Here is a 10,676-nt window from a genome sequence, read left to right as displayed (position 1 = left end):
TCTCACCAGTGGTCAGACATTGTTCTTTGAAAATTTTTTTAGCACTTGTTTCCACAACGATTTACATCTTGAACGAATGGATATAAAAATAGCTTTTTTGCATGATGGGCTGGGTAAAATGATTTTGATGTCTCAACCATATGGCTCTATTGTTCTAGAAAAATTTGATTAGGTGTTTTATCTCAAGAAGTTTTTATATGGTCTTTGGTACCTTTATGACTTAGCATAGTCTTCAAAAGTGCAATTTTGACTGTTGTGTATATTTTAAAGACTTAAAAGGTGGTAATGAGATCCATTTACTGCTCTAAATTCAAAATTTATGTGGGCCCCATGCAACTCATTCTAATTTTCAGCTTTAATTTAGTAAATAAACATATTATTCATTTCGATGTCTCTAATGCCTAACTTGTTGAGTAATTTGTATAATATTTTATTGGAATCAGACTTTATAAGAACATCAATTTGCCAGTTGATCTTCAAATTTAACAAATAGGAATTGAACTATCTTGTCCTCGACCTTTTCTTAATAAAATGTTAGTCCACCTCAACATGTTTTGTCCGATCATGCTAAACTAGATTTTGAGAAATGTCAATTGTTGCCTTATTGCCAAAAAATAAATTCAAAATAGAAATAGAGGTACATGTAGTCTCTATTAGTAACATGCTCACCCATATTTTCACCAAACTCGATTAGTCGACATCAACGAATAGGCGTCGAGCCTAAGGACTCAAATCCAATAACATGTCCTATTCTAAATAGGATAAAATAATACAAGTCCTAATCCTCGTCAAACTTGAATCCTATAAGATAAGAGATAAGTTTTCCTAACTTAATTATATGTCTGATTATCTCACTTATATAAATAGGTCATCACTCTAAGGTAGATGTATACAAGATAGATGAGAAATAGGTAGGTGTAATATTCTCTAAGCCTTTCTCTTACTTTCTTTTCTTTCTCTAATTTTTTTGTTTTGTTATCGTCTACTTTTGATCTCTGACTTAAGCATTACCCCCTGATTGTTTTGTAGGATTCCGATAATCAATCTCTTTACTCTCAACAATGGCACTACCAAGGATATCAAGCTCTCTCATATCTTGTTCCCCAAGTAAAATAACTCTTTCTTAACTTTATTATTGTGCCTAATATTGATATCAATATAATCTTTTCAACCAAAAAAGTTCATATAGCCCTTTGGCCATTCCTCTGAACTCAACTTTTGCTACTATTACCTTCTACTTCTTACTTCTTCAAGAGACTGAGTTACCTCCCACAAAGGTGAAATAATCATATGTGGATCTCCTTTTAAGTGACACTTCCTTCTCAATTTTTGCATATTTATAACTATCAATATATTCTTAGAGAACATTAAACCTTTCCCAAAAACAGACTTTAGATAGCGAACAATTCAAATTTTTACATCCATATGAACTGCCCTAGGATAATAAATGAAGGAAATTACTAAGCTTAAGCTATTAAGCTATTTGTAGCCTTGTATAAGACAAATATGTTAGTTTCTTAACTAATCTTTATTGTCTTTTTTTACTAGTAGGTACTTGATAAGGACACTCTCTCAAAATGTGATCTTGAACAATTGGAGTGTCAGCAGGCTTAAGTCAAGCAATCTTATCTCTGAAAGTAAGTCTAAGATATAATATCTTTAGGATAAAAATATGCTTTGCTTTAACCAAGCCACTTACAATGCCCTAAAAGTAATATTTTAAGCCTCAAAGATCTTTAATTTCGAACTCGAGTTCTAAATACCTTTGGAGTTAAGAAATCTACTCCCTGTCATCTTTGATGATTATCATATCATCTAGTGACAGTGCCAAAAATTATTTAATTCAACAAAGTAGTTAACAAATAACATATATCAAAATAAAAATTCATTAAAGTATTTAATTCACTACACTTATAATTGTCCTCGACGAGGTTTCATATATTGAAAACGTTGAAGAATAACCTCATTATTGAGACTACAAAATATATCTTTTTGTATGTATACAACAAGTCTATCATTCAACCATTGATCTCCCATCCAATTTCGTAGATGATTTTTCACAAAATTCATAGCTGTAAATGCTCTTTTTACTGTAGCTGTGGCAACTAGTAAAATCAATATTAATGTCACCAATAAATAAACTAATAATTATAATTGATCCTTCTTAGTCTCAACTAATTTTCTTGGTAGCTCACCAATGCCTTTCAATCCTAAAAATCTGTTGTCAGAACCCGCATCCATAATATAAATATCAAGTTGAGTTTTAAGTGCCACAAGATCCGCTGGAGAAAAATCATTTGGATAAAATTCAGCAAGGCGAAGTAGTTTTTTTTTGTTTTTTTCAAAATGAGCCATTGGGGCACAAACATGCCACACAAAGAAGCAATTCAATATTCATCTCATTGAAAAGATTGCTTAATTCTTGAAGTTGCATGTTCAAAATTACATAAAATAATTCAACACAAAAACGATGTAAATTTGTGATCTTTTGAGCCTTGTGTTGTAATCTCCCTTGAGTTCGAAACAATGACTTTTTTTTTTTTTTTAAACTGATTAAGCATCAGTTGGTTACTGTATTACACAGAGATATATACAACTGCTATGACAGCAGGTCATTACACTGATATTTACAATCAGATATATATACATGGGACTTATATTATTACATTTTTTATTCTATGAAGTATATGCCCATCCAAATCCCCCTCACAGAGGAGAGATGTCTCTACTCCACTCGCATTTCGCAAGGGAGAAAGACGTTATAAGAAGTCTCCACACAATTATGTTTAATTAAGGGATGTTGAGTCCGTGGGGACTCGAACCATTGCCCTCATAGTCATGCTTAACTTTGAGGGCAATGGTTCACCACTGGGCTACAAGCCCAAGTGGCGAAACAATGACTTTCTTGAGTAATATTTCTCCATAACTATGAAAAATAAACACAATTAATTGTGAGAATTTAAAGAAAAATTGAAGACAATTTTCATGTCAAAATTTAAAAAGAATGAAAAAATTACAAAATATTAATTTAATAAAGCAATTGCTTGACTAAATTCTCAACCACTAAGTTACTAGCCCATCACGACATCACCCATGGCATTGTTATTCTATTTTTTATAATCAGTAAAGCTAAAAGCAATGGCACTTTATCAACTCACGAAGCATTGCCATAATAACTGAAAGCTAATAATATTATTCAATTCAAAAAGGCAAAAACTAATTCAGGAATTAGAATATTAAATCATAAAGTGGCAAAAGTATTTAATTATCAAAATAATTTAATCAATTCAATATGAAAGCTGCAGAGGTGTGACGGTAGTACCAGAAAAAATGGTGGTAACTTGAGAATTTTGAAAATAAGGTGCCTATTTGAAAATAATCAATTTACGATAAGGTATTCTAAAATGAACCTGATTTGAGGTAATTTCTATTTAAAAATTTTGTGCTGCATTTTTTTTTTATTTTACTTCTACAATTATGAACAAACGACTTTTTTATCTTATGTATAAAAATAGTAGGTGCCAATTAATTCCACCATAGAATTTTTGACCTTGTTTGTCTCATTCTTGAATCACGGTTTATGATAATTTATTAAATAACTTTTACTTTGATAATTAATCACAGAGCATTTCGTGTATTAAATCTTATTATTATTTAGAGTGGAGCTATTGGCACTATTGGCACCCTTACATTATTTTTACAAAACCCCACTTTAAATAAAATTATAATTAAGGACAATTGAAAATTAAACACATATAGATTTTTTTTCTAGGAAATTACTTAATTCATAATCAATCCTTTAAAAAAAAAATCTATATGTTACTTCCTATCTAACTAAAATAAATTGTACAAATTTAGAATAATCTATTGTTCTCTTTTAATTTCTTATTGTTTAAATATTTTTATACTTAAAATTGCTTTGAAATTATAATTTGAAATATGTATTCTTTCAGCCAATGATTAACATTAAAAAACTTATCACCCATATAACTTTTTAATTTGTGTGTAGAGTAATAATAAAATTAAAAATAATTAAAAAATAGTACAATAATATTTTGAATTTTAAAAATAAAACAAATCAAATGAAAATTAAGAACTTAGAAAAGTGTATTTAAAAAAAAAGTATTTTCGAAAATAAAATGAATATAATTAAATGGGGAATTTTATGAGGAAATAGAAAGGTGCTAATAGTCCAACTCTATTATTTATTATCATCCGAAATTTTGATTCTTCTTCTTTCTACGCACAAACTTTCTTTTCCAAGTAGCACGCTGGAATGTTGCATCAAACGGTTAGATTTGACTCCCCTTTGCCATGATTGGAATGGAATCTGGTGGGCGCTGTCACCAATGGTGGGCGCTGTCACCAATGGTGGGCTTGACGGTTTTCAGTTCAAAGTTGTTTTGAAATTTCAATAATTATTCTCCAAAAAAAAAAATGAAATTTCAACAATTAATGGCATCAAGATTCCACCAATTACAATTTATAATATAAACAAATTATGATTGAACTTTAAACAATTTAGCCACCTTTCCGCTAACTAACATAGAACTGGCAAAGGCTAAGGTTATTTTTTCCTAGAGAAATAAATTATAAATTGCTATTCTACTAACAACCCTTGTTGCATTAACAATAATGAAATAAAGTTATTGAGAATCACATGTAAGATCGCATCCGCGGCCTGGTTATAGACTGTGCCCCGTCTACGTATATGGTTGTACCAGTCATATAGCGTGAACCATCACTGATTAAGTAGATGACCGTCGAAGCCAGATCATTTTTAACGTCCAGCCATCTGTGCAGTGGTGCCGCCTCCCTGACCAACTTCACTGCCCTCTCCTGGCCCACTGCAATTGGATATTCGTCTTGCAGATGCAAGCCACGGGCAATACCATTAACCCGGATCTTGTGTTTCCCAATCTCCATTGCGGCTGTCTGGAAATAGTATGGAACAAATTAGAACAGAGTAATACAAAAGATTAAATAGAAATGAGTCAGACTTTTTAATGTTTCTATGATGGAGAAGCAATTACATAGAGAAAATAAAAGAGCTCTTAATACTAAAGTCCAAATTCAATAGAAACATGGAGACACAGAGAACAGATTTTCTGACAGTACTACGAAAAGACGTGAGAGACCTATATTTCTAAGCACCTAAGGCCAAATTCAGAAAACGCAGAAAAGTCTACCCATCAAAGCCAAACCAACCCCATGACATTGTACTTTCAAAAGGGCATGAAGCAGAGAAGTGAGATGACATTAACATTCTCCAACTTCAAACAAAGTTGAAAGTGAGATGAAATTAACATTCGCTAACTAAAAGAGCTCATTTTCGCCATTGAAAAAAGTTGCCAAATTTCCAGAACAATAATGATACTAAAATATCACATTTCCTTCATTATGACCATACACTGCTCAAATGTGCATTAACTTTTCAAGTTAAACAGCCCAAATATGATCATGTTAAAAATTTGAAATCACATGCTTCATATAAAACTTCTCAACTAAAAAGCTACTCCAAATGAGATGTTTAGTAATACCAAGCCAATCTTGACTCCAGGGTTTATCACAGGGTTCATGATGATGGCTATCCTTAATATAATGGGCTTCAGTTCATAGCAAAACGTTTTGGTAAGAACAATATATGCAAAAATGAATTGCGATCCTTTTGGAATGTACTTACCCTAACTAACTGATGGATACTTGCTGCACATGCACCGTAGGCAGCAGCTCCAGGATAAAGTCCTCTCTCAGCTCCAATTATTGAGGTCAAGAATACAATGGAACCTCCTGCCTTGGACTCTTTCATTCTTCTGCCAACAGCCTTTAACAGGAACCATGGAGCTACAAAATTAATTTTCACTAACTTTTTGAACTCATCCTCGCCCACTTGTAGAGGGTCTTGCATTTTTCCTGTTTCACAAGATCAGAAGTCATAAGTTTGCCTACTCAAAAGCACATTGGATCAGCCTCAATATAATCAAATACGAAAAGATAAAAAGAAAAACCAAGTGGAAGTAAAAATTTAAGAAAAGCAACTCATATTGTTAGTACAAGAGTCATCTCGAATTGTTAGTTACTTATTGATAATCTTCTTAATTTCTTACCACATCATTTTGTTCTCTTCAATGCAAGCAAATCCAGAGTTCTCTAATTTCACCATCTCAAATCAGGAAGTTAGAAGTTGTCATTCTTTTTTAAGTTGCATGCTGCATATTGCCAAATTCCTAATTCTATAAATTTCATCAACATAAATCAGGGAAGTTGAATCTTTTATGTTCCCATTTAATAATAATAGAATCAGCACAGATGAAAAATCACAATCAGACTCCTAGATAGCACATTTTTAGACATCAGACTCCAAATCTGAATTATACAAATCTTTCTTTTTCCTAATCCATCCCTTCCATTGATAAGTAACTTGCTTGGTGATCCATCTTTACAAAGTGTTCCAAAAACTCACTTTAGAGGTCCAAACACAAAAACCAATGCTTCCTCAAACCTGTTGAGTGGTCGGTTGAAAGCACCACCAAAATTTTAAAGCTCAATCTATTGTCTCTACATGTTGAGAAAGGTAAAGTTATTTGCATCAATGTGTTCGATAAAAGTCCCAAGCAAGTCTAAGTCATAGGAAGAACACGGCAAACATGCATCAAATGAAAATTGTATCACAACAGAAAATGGGAATTGCAGCTAATCATTTTGTATAGGAGAAGAAATAATTGAGTGGGGACTCGAACTTAGTGTCATGATCAAAGCTGAGGGCACAAGCCCACCGCTAAAATCCCAGCTAATCATTCTATATAATACAAATTTTTAACCCCAACCAATCATTTGAGTCTCATCATAGTCTCAAGACTTTCCACCAAATATTAAAATAACAATAAACGTTCCCTAAGGCACAGGTGACATTAGCACGTTAGTCTAAATAACAGTAAATTCAGTATTAAAAAAATAAAAAGGTAAATTCAGTCAACAAAATCACAAAGAACACACATACCTTCATAAGTGTAACAATGCACAAAGGCGTCCAAATTCCCCAAAATCTGACATGCCTTATCGACTGCCTCATCAAAAGCTCCTTCTCTGTCCTCTTCCATGTCCAATCCTACCACTTCAACTGGCTGGCCACCCTTCAACGAACCCATCATCTTCTCAGCGACACTACTAAGACGCCTCTCATTTCCCACCAAAACCAATCTGGCCACAACCCAGAAACTTAATTTAAAAAAAAATTAATCTTTTTAATCCCACCCACACAAATGAACAAAAACAGAAAAAAAAACCCAGAAACAGAATATGATTTTTCATTGATTCGTGAGTTTTAAATAGAACCTGCAACCCCGTTTGGCTAAATGGAAAGCAATGTTTTTGGAAATCTCATCGCCATCAGAAGTCAACAATACTCTCTTTGCTTGATTCTCCATTCTCAGAAACAGGCTGCAAATGGGAAATCAAAATCCCATCAGATGCAATCGGGGAAAAAAAAATTGGAAACGGTTGAAAGAGAGTGAGAAATGAGAGATAACATGAACAAACCATAAAAGAAGCTGAACAAAATTCCGGCACTAGATTGAAAGACAAAAGTCGTACACTTTTGGAACTCACACAAGATTTGCATGTAATCTATTCTTCTATTAAATAGGAAAAACAAATCATACAAAAGCGTGAAACAACAGAACAGCAACTGTGAGCACTGCTGTTCCGTGTAACTCCATGTCTCTACCCACGTTTTGTGGGACCACCACTTCAGCAAGAGACCAAAGTTCTCTGCCGCTCGATTTTACTCCACAATAGACAGGATCATGTTTGGTTCAACCAACCCAAGTAGGGATTTATATTTGGCGTTTACGTGTCGTGTTCGTATTGGTTGGAAAAAAGTTTTTTTATTTTTTAAGCGAGTCTAAGCTAAGCCGAGGCCCAAAAGTTTGGTTACTGTATTGGGAAAGGTTAGTAAGATGCTGCGAAAACGACAAGTTAGGAGATTGTTGTAGTTTTGTCGTGAAATTTAGAGGGTGGAAACTTGGAAAGTGACTCGCAATTGCAAAATGCAGCGACGGCGTCGAAAAAGATGAATGAGTTTTGAACAGAAACTTCCCAAATGGTTTTGCTGGTTCACAATTAATTTGGTTGTTGCTGTTGCTGACGCTGGAATTAATTCAAGTCAAAAGTAAAACGCTTGGTCTTGAGTTCTTCGTATGAATTCTCTTCGTGGATCTGAATCACATTTTTACTCGTCAAATAGTTGATACACACAAATATTAGACTGGAAAAGAGAGGCTCATTCCATTGTTTAATCCATAGCTTGGCTGCTTGCACTCGACACAATTTCTTTTATTATTGTTAAGAAGTTTTTGTTAGTGATAATAATATTTTTTTCTTACATATAATCACATTACATATATAAATTATAATTAGGATAAAATTATAACCAACAAAAGGAAAAAACTGTTATCAATAATAACCAAAAACAAATATATATATACACACACACACACAGGAGTTGGCTAAGTTACAGATTCTGTAACTTACAGATCCAACTGTAGCCAACTCCTATTGCCTGCATTTGCACGGTTTTTCTCTCTCCTCAGGACAGGTGTGCTGCTTCCCATTGCGTGTGTACGTTACAGATTCTGTAACGTAGATTGGTCCACACTATATACACATAGGAGGTGTATCATTGGCACACCCATTAATCTAGGATAATTTTTAAAAACCTCCCTTGAGGTTTGAGCTTGTTGTAAATAGATGGCGAGAATTTATTTATTTATAAAAAATACCCTACCATCAGTTAACTTTAACATTGATTGTTAATTAATTGTGCAAAGACAATATTACCCTTAACAACAGTTTGTAGACGGAAATAACTAAAAAAAAAATTAAAATTGTTGGCTATTTTACCCTCTTTAAATTATTGATATTTTCTTAAAGTTCCTACAAGAAAGATAAAATTAAAAATTTGAAAAATCTTCTTTAAATTATTAATATTTTTTTAAAGTTACTACAGAAAAGATAAAATTAAAAATTTGAAAATGAAATAGTTATAATCTTTACCTATGATATTATAAATCTTTGGAATTGACAAGGATAAAATTGTCAAAAAATAAGATTTATGTTTTTTGCGTCAACAATTTTAATTTTTTTTTTAGTTATTTCTGTCTACAAACTATTGTTAAGGGTAATATTGTCTTTGCACAATCAACTAACGGTCAATGTTAAAATTAACTGATGGTAAAAAATATTTTACAAATAAATAAATTCTCGCTATCTACTTACAATAAACCCAAACTTCAGGAAAATTTTTTAAAAATTACCCAATAATCTATGTTAGGTAAGGGGAGCCAATCCAATAAAGATATATATTTGAATGAAAAGCTGTTTTGCTGTTTTTCATTGTCGCTTATTGTAGGGACGAGGCTATATGTTGGCTAGAGTCCGTCCAAAATTTGAGAAAAAAATTTTATTTTTGTTTATAAAAATGTCATGTATACCATAGTCAAACAATAATTAAAACAGATTGAAGATAAATTAGCCACAAAATAAAATACACGTTTTATTTATTAATTATTTAGATAAGCACAACAACATAGAAATTGAAAAAACTAAAATTGTAATCAGTTGCTATTTTATTTAAATTCCTAACAACTTCATATGGTGATATACAATATCAATTAAAAAGAAAAATTTAGCCCGCTCCAAAAAAAATCCCAACTTCGCCCCTGGCTTGTTGAGAGTGAAATGTTGATGTTGTTTTCTTATATGTGATTGAAATCAATTTCCAAAAAAAAAAGTTATATATAAAGTTACTTTAAGATGCAACGTTTCTATATTGTGTATTGTTTTTATATATTAGGGATAAGTGAAATGAAAATAGTGAAAATATTATTATTGCCTTTTTTATTTAGTGCTTTTGAGGATTTCATTATTCAATTCATGACAATGTCGAACCAACATACATTTTCAGGACATTAAAAAAATTGCATGATATTTGAATTAGGCCGCCCTTTTATAATTAACCATATTATATACAATCACAAGGTGGACATAATTATAAGTCATCTTATAATCAAATTAATTATTAGAGTTCATAATTGATGATAGATAGAATCAGCACTATTTACTTATATAATGAAGTAATGATATAACTATCAAATATTATAGGCATTGCTTTTACTACAATATCAAAATTAATCATAAGTTAGTTATAATTTGTACAACACACATTTAATGGATATTTAGTACTTAATTATAGAATTCGATCTGACAACCAAAGTGTGCCAACATAGTGAGCGTGTTGAAATTAAAAGACTAAAAAATATTCATTATGGATGCATTTGGCACATTGTATATGTATTGCATTATGATACATTGCATTAAGATGCATTAAATTGTAATGCAATATCATATTTGATGCTATCTAGACAATAGTATACATTAAAATATTTCATATCATCATTTATATTATAATTAATTTTAAATTAATATTATTTAAATTTATTAACATTTAAAGTATTATTATTGGTTATATTAAATTGTTAAATAATAATCAATTTTTATATATTAGTTATTATAATATAATTATTATAATAATCCAATACAGTCTAATGTTATGAGTGGTGACAAACACATTCTATATCATCAAAAAAATTCTACCACAAGAAAAAATTTTCTTTGTC

The 10,676-nt window shown here is 31.5% G+C and overlaps 1 protein-coding gene across 2 annotated transcripts; it reads right to left on the bottom strand.

Moving 5' to 3' along the window:
* Window positions 1-4,445: 4,445 nt before the first annotated feature.
* LOC18052964 (3-oxoacyl-[acyl-carrier-protein] reductase FabG) lies at window positions 4,446-7,785 on the bottom strand. Of its 2 annotated transcripts, XM_006446970.2 has the most exons (5): window positions 7,540-7,785; window positions 7,336-7,440; window positions 7,001-7,200; window positions 5,684-5,913; window positions 4,446-4,935 (listed from the first exon to the last, which is right to left on the bottom strand). In XM_006446970.2, exons 2-5 carry the CDS (start codon window positions 7,425-7,427, stop codon window positions 4,657-4,659), a joined length of 801 nt encoding a protein of 266 aa, XP_006447033.1. In that variant the 5' UTR covers window positions 7,428-7,440; window positions 7,540-7,785; the 3' UTR covers window positions 4,446-4,656. The 2 variants fall into 2 exon arrangements, with proteins under 2 accessions (XP_006447033.1, XP_024047760.1); XM_024191992.1 differs by having other exon boundaries at window positions 7,336-7,785.
* Window positions 7,786-10,676: the final 2,891 nt, after the last annotated feature.

Source organism: Citrus clementina, unplaced genomic scaffold (assembly GCF_000493195.1).
Source record: "Citrus clementina cultivar Clemenules unplaced genomic scaffold, Citrus_clementina_v1.0 scaffold_2, whole genome shotgun sequence".
NCBI lineage: Eukaryota > Viridiplantae > Streptophyta > Magnoliopsida > Sapindales > Rutaceae > Citrus > Citrus x clementina.
Note: the sequence above shows the minus strand (reverse complement) of the source record. Positions and strands in the feature narration are given on the sequence as shown.

Excerpts from the sequence above, each read along its gene's own strand:
- LOC18052964 (XM_024191992.1), bottom strand. The coding sequence starts at position 7,427 with ATGGAGAATCAAGCAAAGAGAGTATTGTTGACTTCTGATGGCGATGAG. Across the intron at positions 5,914-7,000 it reads GCATTGTTACACTTATGAAG|GAAAAATGCAAGACCCTCTA; the intron begins GTATGTGTGTTC and ends CTTGTGAAACAG. Across the intron at positions 4,936-5,683 it reads GTATCCATCAGTTAGTTAGG|ACAGCCGCAATGGAGATTGG; the intron begins GTAAGTACATTC and ends TACTATTTCCAG.